At 48.0% G+C, this 12,433-nt stretch overlaps 1 protein-coding gene across 6 annotated transcripts in view; it reads left to right on the top strand.

Moving 5' to 3' along the window:
* MYLK (myosin light chain kinase) overlaps positions 1-12,433 on the top strand; it is a 471,929-nt gene that overhangs the window by 125,087 nt on the left and 334,409 nt on the right. For all 6 annotated transcript variants that reach the window (XM_073647529.1, XM_073647527.1, XM_073647531.1 and 3 more), the window contains 3 exons: positions 1,667-1,832; positions 1,929-1,947; positions 2,616-4,099. In XM_073647529.1, coding sequence (XP_073503630.1) covers positions 1,667-1,832; positions 1,929-1,947; positions 2,616-4,099 — 1,669 coding nt within the window. The remainder of the gene's footprint in view (positions 1-1,666; positions 1,833-1,928; positions 1,948-2,615; positions 4,100-12,433) is intronic.

Below are 12,433 nucleotides of genomic sequence, written 5' to 3'. Positions count from 1 at the left end.
GACCCTAAGGTCCTTGTCTGGGCCTCCTGTCTCAGTTTGTGCAGTGTACGTCCCAGTCGCAGCAGAGCAAACCTGTCTGTGCAACATGCAGAAGGTACGTTCTGTATAACGCTTCAGAGCTGCAGTCATAATTCTGCTAGATATTGTAAACAGTCAGCAAGCTTGTGGCGTCCCCTAACCTCCTAGCTGAGGTACTATAATCCAGGGAAAGTCAGTATTTTCTACATCAGATGATGGTACATCTCAGAATGCAACTCACCAGAGCAATGTGTGACTGGAGACATGATGTAACAGCAGAATAGTGACCGCAGCTCTGGAGGCTAAGACATGATGTAACAGCAGAATAGTGGCTGCAGCTCTGGAGGTGACTGAAGGATAAGACACTATGTAACAGCAGAATAGTGACTGCAGCTCTGGAGGTGACTGAAGGATAAGACACGATGTAACAGCAGAATAGTGACTGCAGCTCTGGAGGTGACTGAAGGATAAGACCCGATGTAACAGCAGAATAGTGACTGCAGCTCTGGAGGTGACTGAAGGATAAGACACGATGTAACAGCAGAATAGTGACTGCAGCTCTGGAGGTGACTGAAGGATAAGACACGATGTAACAGCAGAATAGTGACTGCCGCTCTGAAGGTAACTGAAGGATAAGACACGATGTAACAGCAGAATAGTGACTGCTGCTCTGGAGGTGACTGAAGGATAAGACACGATGTAACAGCAGAATAGTGACTGCAGCTCTGGAGGTGACTGAAGGATAAGACACGATGTAACAGCAGAATAGTGACTGCTGCTCTGGAGGTGACTGAAGGATAAGACACGATGTAACAGCAGAATAGTGTCCGCAGCTCTGGAGGATAAGACATGATGTAACAGAAGAATAGTGACCGCAGCTCTGGGGGTGACTGGAGGATAAGACACGATGTAACTGAAGAATAGTGACCGCAGCTCTGGGGGTGACTGGAGGATAAGACATGATGTAACAGCAGAATAGTGACTGCAGCTCTGGAGGTGACTGAAGGATAAGACATGATGTAACAGCAGAATAATGACCGCAGCTCTGGAGGTGACTGGAGGATAAGACACAATGTAACAGCAGAATACTGACTGCAGCTCTGGAGGTGACTGAAGGATAAGACACGATGTAACAGCAGAATAGTGACTGCAGCTCTGGAGGATAAGACATGATGTAACAGCAGAATAGTGACTGCAGCTCTGGAGGATAAGACATGATGTAACAGCAGAATAGTGGCTGCAGCTCTGGAGGTGACTGAAGGATAAGACATGATATAACAGCAGAATAGTGACTGCAGCTCTGGAGGTGACTGAAGGATAAGACGCGATGTAACAGCAGAATAGTGACCGCAGCTCTGAAGGATAAGACATGATGTAACAGAAGAATAGTGACTGCAGCTCTGGAGGTGACTGAAGGATAAGACACGATGTAACAGCAGAATAGTGTCCGCAGCTCTGGAGGATAAGACATGATGTAACAGAAGAATAGTGACCGCAGCTCTGGAGGTGACTGGAGGATAAGACATGATGTAACAGAAGAATAGTGACCGCAGCTCTGGAGGATAAGACATGATGTAACAGAAGAATAGTGACCGCAGCTCTGGGGGTGACTGGAGTTACGTTACGACCTTGTTTTGTTCCTGTGCAGGGCGATGTTCAGCTGCAGAGCGGAGAGCGGTATAACATGTACGACAAGGCCGGGGTGTACTACCTGGAGATTGGCGGAGCGTGCGAGGTGGACGCGGGGGTCTACACCTGCTCGGTGACTAACAGTGGCGGGAGCAGCGCAGCGTCTGCGGAGTTGGTCGTTCACGGTAATCAGCGGGGTCCGCACATGGCGGGAGCTTGTGGCTCTGTTACTCTTCCTGTCCAGGCGGGTTTTGACTGTTGACGTCTCTGTTCTGTTGCAGGATGTGACGGGACGGACGGGTACGTAGCGCTCTGCAGATTGCAGCTGCTGTTTACTCAGTCACCTGATTATTATAGTCCTTATAATGTACATCTAGAGCCGGGGCGGCACCACGACGAGGCCCAGGGGCCCGAAGACGGCAAAGTACCTGGTGCAGTAGTAATGCCATCAGTAATGTTTGCTGCTTTTCATCTCTGATCCACCTCCTATGTCACCAGAGGCTGCGACTGCTGTATTGCTCTTCAATGCTTTATACTGCAGCTCTGCTCCATTAAAGCAAATAATCAGTGACTCAGACTGCAACAGACAGAGGTCTTCTAAATCCCCCTCCTGTCTCATCAGAAGCTCAGGCTGCTGCCGTGTCCTTCATGCTATACACTGCAGCTTCACTCCATTAGAGATCAGCTGTGATCAGTGACTCCAGCTCCTCTGCATTGCATGTTGGTGTCTGAGGTATTCTGAAATCCTCAGGGGAGTTGTCTCCTCTGTGCTTTACATTGCAGCATTGCTCCAGTAGGGCACAATTATTATGAGTGACTAAAGCTGAATTAGTCTGAAATCCACCTCCTGTCTCTGCAGAGATCTAAAGGGTCTGTCCACCACTGGACAACCACTCTAAGATTTTTTTTCTGCCCCCATACTTTACACTGCAGCTGTAGCACACCGCTTTTATATATTTTTTTTTCAGAATTTCTCCAGGTCTTGGACCCCCTTTAACGTCAACAAATAAGACGGCCGTCTCGGCTCAGGTGGCCACTGACAGTACTGGAAAAAGTCAGAGGGGTGCAGAGAAGATGGATCCTGTCCAGAGCGGCAAAGGGCCCATGAAAAGTTCTGCAAAAGATGAGTCCAACATTTCCTCAAAGAGGACATCTTCAGCGTCCACAATGTCCGCCGCGTCGTTGGGCTCTCGTTTGCCCAGCGCTAAGCCTCCAGGACAGGTAGAGGAAGTTCTAGCCTCGCCTCCTCTGAGCTCAGAAGGTTCTGGTTCTGGGTCCATGAAGAGCAGCTCCTACACTAACCCTCAAGTCACAGGTTCTACCAAAAATACCCCCTCCATCGTCTCCCATTACATCTCCATCCTGGATGCAAAGACTCAATTATCATCGCCTGGTGGAGAAACTGAAAAGAAGAAATCTCTGTCCTCACTGAGCTCCTCTGCTATGGAATCCCGGACCCCCGCGGTGACTTCACATCCTGGCATAGAGTCAACACTGAGAACCTCGTTGTCCACAAAGGAGACCCCAGGACTCAGCGGAGACCGGAGCACAATCACCTCCAGGAACGTGAGAAACATTGAGTCAAACATCCGACCTCAATCTACAGGGCGAGCAACCATGGTGTCTTCTGCTCGAACCTCACAGAACATCTCTCCAATGGGAGCCATGGAGCCCGGTCCTAAAGGGACAGCAAAGACCCCTGCGGGTGAATGTCCTGGTGGTCCCCAGTCAGTGGAATCAGCTTCTAAAAGTTCTCCGTATATGTCCACAAAGCAGACTTCACTGAGCTCCACCAGCAAGAAGAACATCTCTCCAACTGAGTCCAAGACATCGCCCAATGCAACAAGTCATACCGCACCCAGGACAGGACGGACCCAAGACCCGACCCAAAAATTTTCTCTAAAACTCGCTAAAGAACCGACCCAAAAACCTTCTCGAGAACTTGCCAAAGAACCGACCCAAAAACCTTCTCGAGAACTTGCCAAAGAACAGACCCAAAAACCTTCTCGAGAACTTGCCAAAGAACAGACCCAAAAACCTTCTCGAGAACTTGCCAAAGAACCGACCCAAAAACCTTTGCAAGAACCAGCCATTGAACTGTCCCGCCAGTCCATACAGAACATCTCGCTGAAGAAAACGTCCCCAACATCTAAACCTTCTGATAAGGGAAGTCCTGACCCAAGTGCAGAGAGTGAGTGGAGAGCTGCAACGGAGACGTCTGCCAGAGGCTTGAAGGCTCCTCAGATCTCGTCCAGCTCCATCACTTTAAGATCTGTGAAGATTCAGCCGGGAGTGGAGCACAGCCTTACTGGGAAACGGCAAAGCGGGGAAACCCTCCTGTGCCAGAGCCACAGAGTGTCTGATGGTGACCAGCAGGGGGCGGCAGAGGCAAAGAAAGCTTCGACCAGTCTGGAGGCGGCAGAGGGCAGCAGCGTAGTGTCAAAATGTAAAGGTGAGTCCCTGCGTATTGTCACCTGCTCTTATATACAGGAGCCGTGCAGTGTCCTTATATACAGGAGCTGTGTGCAGTGTCCTTATATACAGGAGCTGTGTGCAGTGTCCTTATATACAGGAGCCGTGCAGTGTCCTTATATACAGGAGCTGTGCAGTGTCCTTATATACAGGAGCCGTGCAGTGTCCTTATATACAGGAGCTGTGTGCACTGTCCTTATATACAGGAGCTGTGTGCAGTGTCCTTATATACAGGAGCTGTGTGAAGTGTCCTTATATACAGGAGCTGTGTGCAGTGTCCTTATATACAGGAGCTGTGTGCAGTGTCCTTATATACAGGAGCTGTGTGCAGTGTCCTTATATACAGGAGCTGTGTGCAGTGTCCTTATATACAGGAGCTGTGTGCAGTGTCCTTATATACAGGAGCTGTGTGCGGTGTCCTTATATACAGGAGCTGTGTGCGGTGTCCTTATATACAGGAGCTGTGTGCGGTGTCCTTATATACAGGAGCTGTGTGCGGTGTCCTTATATACAGGAGCTGTGTGCGGTGTCCTTATATACAGGAGCTGTGTGCGGTGTCCTTATATACAGGAGCTGTGTGCAGTGTCCTTATATACAGGAGCTGTGTGTAGTGTCCTTATATACAGGAGCTGTGTGCAGTGTCCTTATATACAGGAGCTGTGTGCGGTGTCCTTATATACAGGAGCTGTGTGCAGTGTCCTTATATACAGGAGCTGTGTGCAGTGTCCTTATATACAGGAGCTGTGTGCAGTGTCCTTATATACAGGAGCTGTGTGCAGTGTCCTTATATACAGGAGCTGTGTGCAGTGTCCTTATATACAGGAGCTGTGTGCAGTGTCCTTATATACAGGAGCTGTGTGCAGTGTCCTTATATACAGGAGCTGTGTGCGGTGTCCTTATATACAGGAGCTGTGTGCGGTGTCCTTATATACAGGAGCCGTGTGCGGTGTCCTTATATACAGGAGCCGTGTGCAGTGTCCTTATATACAGGAGCCGTGTGCGGTGTCCTTATATACAGGAGCCGTGTGCAGTGTCCTTATATACAGACATTGTGTAGTGTCCTTATATACAGGAGCCGTGTGCAGTGTCCTTATATACAGACACTGTGTGCAATGTCCTTATATACAGAAGCTGTGTGCAGTGTCCTTATATACAGGAGCTGTGTGCACTGTCCTTATATACAGGAGCTGTGTGCAGTGTCCTTATATACAGGAGCTGTGTGCAGTGTCCTTATATACAGGAGCTGTGTGCAGTGTCCTTATATACAGGAGCTGTGCAGTGTTCTTATATACAGGAGCTGTGTGCAGTGTCCTTATATACAGGAGCTGTGTGCAGTGTTCTTATATACAGGAGCTGTGTGCGGTGTCCTTATATACAGGAGCTGTGTGCGGTGTCCTTATATACAGGAGCTGTGTGCGGTGTCCTTATATACAGGAGCTGTGTGCGGTGTCCTTATATACAGGAGCTGTGTGCGGTGTCCTTATATACAGGAGCTGTGTGCGGTGTCCTTATATACAGGAGCTGTGTGCGGTGTCCTTATATACAGGAGCTGTGTGCGGTGTCCTTATATAGAGGAGCTGTGCGGTGTCCTTATATACAGGAGCTGTGTGCAGTGTCCTTATATACGGGAGCTGTGTGCGGTGTCCTTATATACAGGAGCTGTGTGCGGTGTCCTTATATACAGGTGCTGTGTGCAGTGTCCTTATATACAGGAGCTGTGCAGTGTCCTTATATAGAGGAGCTTTGCGGTGTCCTTATATAGAGGAGCTGTGCGGTGTCCTTATATACAGGAGCTGTGTGCAGTGTCCTTATATACAGGCGCTGTGTGCAGTGTCCTTATATACAGGCGCTGTGTGCAGTGTCCTTATATACAGGCGCTGTGTGCAGTGTCCTTATATACAGGCGCTGTGTGCAGTGTCCTTATATACAGGAGCTGTGCAGTGTCCTTATATACAGGAGCTGTGTGCGGTGTCCTTATATACAGGAGCTGTGTGCGGTGTCCTTATATACAGGAGCTGTGCAGTGTCCTTATATACAGGAGCTGTGCAGTGTCCTTATATACAGAAGCTGTGTGCAGTGTCCTTATATACAGGAGCTGTGCAGTGTCCTTATATACAGGATCCGTGCAGTGTTCTTATATACAGGAGCTGTGTGCGGTGTCCTTATATACAGGCGCTGTGTGCGGTGTCCTTATATACAGGCGCTGTGTGCGGTGTCCTTATATACAGGCGCTGTGTGCGGTGTCCTTATATACAGGCGCTGCGTGCGGTGTCCTTATATACAGGAGCTGTGTGCGGTGTCCTTATATACAGGAGCTGCGTGCGGTGTCCTTATATACAGGAGCTGTGTGCAGTGTCCTTATATACAGGAGCTGTGTGTAGTGTCCTTATATACAGGAGCTGTGTGTAGTGTCCTTATATACAGGAGCTGTGTGTAGTGTCCTTATATACAGGAGCTGTGCGGTGTCCTTATATACAGGAGCTGTGCAGTGTCCTTATATACAGGAGCTGTGCAGTGTCCTTATATACAGACACTGTGTGTAGTGTCCTTATATACAGGAGCCGTGCAGTGTCCTTATATACAGACACTGTGTGTAGTGTCCTTATATACGGGAGCTGTGCGGTGTCCTTATATACAGACACTGTGTGTAGTGTCCTTATATACAGACACTGTGTGTAGTGTCCTTATATACAGACACTGTGTAGTGTCCTTATATACAGGAGCCGTGCAGTGTCCTTATATACAGACACTGTGTGTAGTGTCCTTATTTACAGACACTGTGTGTAGTGTCCTTATATACAGGAGCTGCGTGCGGTGTCCTTATATACAGGAGCTGTGTGCAGTGTCCTTATATACAGGCGCTGTGTGCAGTGTCCTTATATACAGGAGCCGTGCAGTGTCCTTATATACAGGAGCCGTGCAGTGTTCTTATATACAGGAGCCGTGCAGTGTCCTTATATACAGGAGCCGTGCAGTGTCCTTATATACAGACACTGTGTGTAGTGTCCTTATATACAGGAGCTGCGTGCGGTGTCCTTATATACAGGAGCTGTGTGCAGTGTCCTTATATACAGGCGCTGTGTGCAGTGTCCTTATATACAGGAGCCGTGCAGTGTCCTTATATACAGGAGCCGTGCAGTGTTCTTATATACAGGAGCCGTGCAGTGTCCTTATATACAGGAGCCGTGCAGTGTCCTTATATACAGGAGCTGTGTGCAGTGTCCTTATATACAGGAGCTATGTGCAGTGTCCTTATATACAGGAGCTGTGTGCAGTGTCCTTATATACAGGCGCTGTGTGCAGTGTCCTTATATACAGGAGCTGTGTGTAGTGTCCTTATATACAGGAGCTGTGTGCAGTGTCCTTATATACAGGAGCTGTGTGCAGTGTCCTTATATACAGGAGCTGTGTGCAGTGTCCTTATATACAGGAGCTGTGTGTAGTGTCCTTATATACAGGAGCTGTGTGCAGTGTCCTTATATACAGGCGCTGTGTGCAGTGTCCTTATATACAGGCGCTGTGTGCGGTGTCCTTATATACAGGCGCTGTGTGCGGTGTCCTTATATACAGGCGCTGTGTGCGGTGTCCTTATATACAGGCGCTGTGTGCGGTGTCCTTATATACAGGCGCTGCGTGCGGTGTCCTTATATACAGGCGCTGCGTGCGGTGTCCTTATATACAGGAGCTGCGTGCGGTGTCCTTATATACAGGCGCTGTGTGCGGTGTCCTTATATACAGGCGCTGTGTGCGGTGTCCTTATATACAGGCGCTGTGTGCGGTGTCCTTATATACAGGCGCTGTGTGCGGTGTCCTTATATACAGGCGCTGTGTGCGGTGTCCTTATATACAGGCGCTGTGTGCGGTGTCCTTATTTACAGGCGCTGCGTGCGGTGTCCTTATATACAGGAGCTGTGTGCAGTGTCCTTATATACAGGAGCTGTGTGGTGTCCTTATATACAGGAGCTGTGTGCAGTGTCCTTATATACAGGAGCTGTGTGGTGTCCTTATATACAGGAGCTGTGTGGTGTCCTTATATACAGGAGCTGTGTGCAGTGTCCTTATATACAGGCGCTGTGTGCGGTGTCCTTATTTACAGGCGCTGCGTGCGGTGTCCTTATATACAGGAGCTGTGTGGTGTCCTTATATACAGGAGCTGTGTGCAGTGTCCTTATATACAGGAGCTGTGTGGTGTCCTTATATACAGGAGCTGTGTGGTGTCCTTATATACAGGAGCTGTGTGCAGTGTCCTTATATACAGGAGCTGTGTGGTGTCCTTATATACAGGAGCTGTGTGGTGTCCTTATATACAGGAGCTGTGTGCAGTGTCCTTATATACAGGCGCTGTGTGTAGTGTCCTTATATACAGGCGCTGTGTGCGGTGTCCTTATTTACAGGCGCTGCGTGCGGTGTCCTTATATACAGGAGCTGTGTGCAGTGTCCTTATATACAGGAGCTGTGTGGTGTCCTTATATACAGGAGCTGTGTGCAGTGTCCTTATATACAGGAGCTGTGTGGTGTCCTTATATACAGGAGCTGTGTGGTGTCCTTATATACAGGAGCTGTGTGTAGTGTCCTTATATACAGGCGCTGTGTGTAGTGTCCTTATATACAGGAGCTGTGTGCAGTGTCCTTATATACAGGAGCTGTGTGCAGTGTCCTTATATACAGGAGCTGTGTGTAGTGTCCTTATATACAGGAGCTGTGTGCACTGTCCTTATATACAGGAGCTGTGTGCAGTGTCCTTATATACAGGAGCTGTGTGCAGTGTCCTTATATACAGGAGCTGTGTGCGGTGTCCTTATATACAGGAGCTGTGTGCAGTGTCCTTATATACAGGAGCTGTGTGCAGTGTCCTTATATACAGGAGCTGTGTGTAGTGTCCTTATATACAGGAGCTGTGTGCACTGTCCTTATATACAGGAGCTGTGTGCAGTGTCCTTATATACAGGAGCTGTGCAGTGTCCTTATATACAGGAGCTGTGTGCAGTGTCCTTATATACAGGAGCTGTGTGCAGTGTCCTTATATACAGGAGCTGTGTGCAGTGTCCTTATATACAGGAGCTGTGTGCAGTGTCCTTATATACAGGAGCCGTGTGCAGTGTCCTTATATACAGGAGCCGTGTGCAGTGTCCTTATATACAGGAGCCGTGTGCAGTGTCCTTATATACAGGAGCCGTGTGCAGTGTCCTTATATACAGGAGCCGTGTGCGGTGTCCTTATATACAGGAGCTGTGCGGTGTCCTTATATACAGGAGCCGTGTGCAGTGTCCTTATATACAGGAGCCGTGTGCAGTGTCCTTATATACAGGAGCCGTGTGCAGTGTCCTTATATACAGGAGCCGTGTGCAGTGTCCTTATATACAGGAGCCGTGTGCAGTGTCCTTATATACAGGAGCTGTGTGCAGTGTCCTTATATACAGGAGCCGTGTGCAGTGTCCTTATATACAGGAGCCGTGTGCAGTGTCCTTATATACAGGAGCCGTGTGCAGTGTCCTTATATACAGGAGCCGTGTGCAGTGTCCTTATATACAGGAGCCGTGTGCAGTGTCCTTATATACAGGAGCCGTGTGCAGTGTCCTTATATACAGGAGCCGTGTGCAGTGTCCTTATATACAGGAGCCGTGTGCAGTGTCCTTATATACAGGAGCCGTGTGCAGTGTCCTTATATACAGGAGCCGTGTGCAGTGTCCTTATATACAGGAGCCGTGTGCAGTGTCCTTATATACAGGAGCCGTGTGCAGTGTCCTTATATACAGGAGCCGTGTGCAGTGTCCTTATATACAGGAGCTGTGTGCAGTGTCCTTATATACAGGAGCCGTGTGCAGTGTCCTTATATACAGGAGCCGTGTGCAGTGTCCTTATATACAGGAGCCGTGTGCAGTGTCCTTATATACAGGAGCTGTGTGCAGTGTCCTTATATACAGGAGCCGTGTGCAGTGTCCTTATATACAGGAGCCGTGTGCAGTGTCCTTATATACAGGAGCCGTGTGCAGTGTCCTTATATACAGGAGCTGTGTGCAGTGTCCTTATATACAGGAGCTGTGTGCAGTGTCCTTATATACAGGAGCTGTGTGCAGTGTCCTTATATACTGGAGCTGTGTGCAGTGTCCTTATATATAGGAGCTGTGTGCAGTGTCCTTATATACAGGAGCTGTGTGTAGTGTCCTTATATACAGGAGCTGTGTGCGGTGTCCTTATATACAGGAGCCGTGTGCAGTGTCCTTATATACAGGAGCCGTGTGCAGTGTCCTTATATACAGGAGCCGTGTGCAGTGTCCTTATATACAGGAGCTGTGTGCAGTGTCCTTATATACAGGAGCTGTGTGCAGTGTCCTTATATACAGGAGCTGTGTGTAGTGTCCTTATATACAGGAGCTGTGTGCGGTGTCCTTATATACAGGAGCCGTGTGCAGTGTCCTTATATACAGGAGCTGTGTGCAGTGTCCTTATATACAGGAGCCGTGTGCAGTGTCCTTATATACAGGAGCTGTGTGCGGTGTCCTTATATACAGGAGCTGTGTGCGGTGTCCTTATATACAGGAGCTGTGTGCGGTGTCCTTATATACAGGAGCTGTGTGCACTGTCCTTATATACAGGAGCTGTGTGCAGTGTCCTTATATACAGGAGCCGTGTGCAGTGTCCTTATATACAGGAGCCGTGTGCAGTGTCCTTATATACAGGAGCTGTGTGCAGTGTCCTTATATACAGGAGCTGTGTGCAGTGTCCTTATATACAGGAGCTGTGTGCGGTGTCCTTATATACAGGAGCTGTGTGCAGTGTCCTTATATACAGGAGCTGTGTGCAGTGTCCTTATATACAGGAGCTGTGTGCGGTGTCCTTATATACAGGAGCCGTGTGCAGTGTCCTTATATACAGGAGCCGTGTGCAGTGTCCTTATATACAGGAGCTGTGTGCAGTGTCCTTATATACAGGAGCTGTGTGCAGTGTCCTTATATACAGGAGCTGTGTGCAGTGTCCTTATATACAGGAGCTGTGCAGTGTCCTTATATACAGGAGCCGTGTGCAGTGTCCTTATATACAGGAGCTGTGCGGTGTCCTTATATACAGGAGCTGTGTGCAGCTCTTTTCTCTGTCTTCTCTAGTGTTAGCTATCCCTCCTAGTTTTGCATCATCTGCAAATGTGATTAGTTTTCCTTCAGTTCCCTTAACTAGATAATTTATAAAAATATTGAACAACACTGGGGCCAGGACAGAGTCTTGTGGTCCCCACTGGAAACACTTCCAATTGGATGTGCAAACATGTATTACCATTCTTTGAGTACGATCACGGAGCCAGTTATGAATCCACCTAACCGTCGCCTTGTCAATTTCATACTTGGTCATTTTTTCAATAAGGATGGTATGAGAAACTTTATCAAATGGTTTGCTGAAGTTGTCTGCATTGCTCTGCTATTCATTGGTATATATATCTCATACATCTGTATTTTTTAATGATGCTTTAAGGTCATCACACTTACTTGACCAAGTTTATGATCCATGTTGATCTGCCAGTTTTGTTTTTGTTTCTGCAGTTTTATGGTCTCCTGCTGTCTTAGGCTAGCTGATTGATTGCTAATGAGTTAAATTTGTTTTATATCTAAGCACCTGCTTCCCTATATATTGAGGCAAAGCTAAGGGGCTGCATTTATACGGGGTGCATTTATGCGGGATGCATTTATGCATATTTTATCAAAGTCCCTTATTTTTTCCAAGTCCCAGCACAGTTAGACATGGCAGTTGGACAGGGCAGGAGACAGGTAAGACATGCAAGACAATTAAACAAATTTGCTTCCAGGTCGTCTGTTTTGCAGTGTCACCATTTGTATTAGCGCCATTTATGTTCTGGCTACTACAATCATCCACATTCACCGTTCTCCCACAAACTCGGCACATTTCATCCATATTAACCCCTCTCTCCTCCCTTCTACTATGTATAGCTGTCATGCTCTCTTCAAAATGTTATACCGCACAGACCCATTCATACCCACCATACAACACAAGAAATGCTCTCACAAATCACTCAGCCATCTGCTCACTCTATTTTCCTTCTCTTAATCACAGGTGATATTTCTCCTAATCAAGGACCTTTTTGTAATAATAAGACCAACTCCTTCCCTGCTACATTCAGAATCCCTGCTAACCTCATTAATATGCCCTGCATGCCTTCTGTCTCTTTTAATTGTGCCCTTTGGAATGTGCGGTCAGCATGTAATAAACTCTCCTACATCCATGACTTCTTCCTCTCAAATTCCCTTATCCTTCTGGCTCTCACTGACACATGGATCCAGTAATCGGACACCAGAGCCGCTGCTGC

Source organism: Phyllobates terribilis, unplaced genomic scaffold (assembly GCF_046119375.1).
Source record: "Phyllobates terribilis strain yellow unplaced genomic scaffold, ASM4611937v1 Scaffold_9__5_contigs__length_417890890, whole genome shotgun sequence".
Classification (NCBI taxonomy): domain Eukaryota; kingdom Metazoa; phylum Chordata; class Amphibia; order Anura; family Dendrobatidae; genus Phyllobates; species Phyllobates terribilis.
This window is presented reverse-complemented; position numbering and strand designations above follow the sequence as displayed.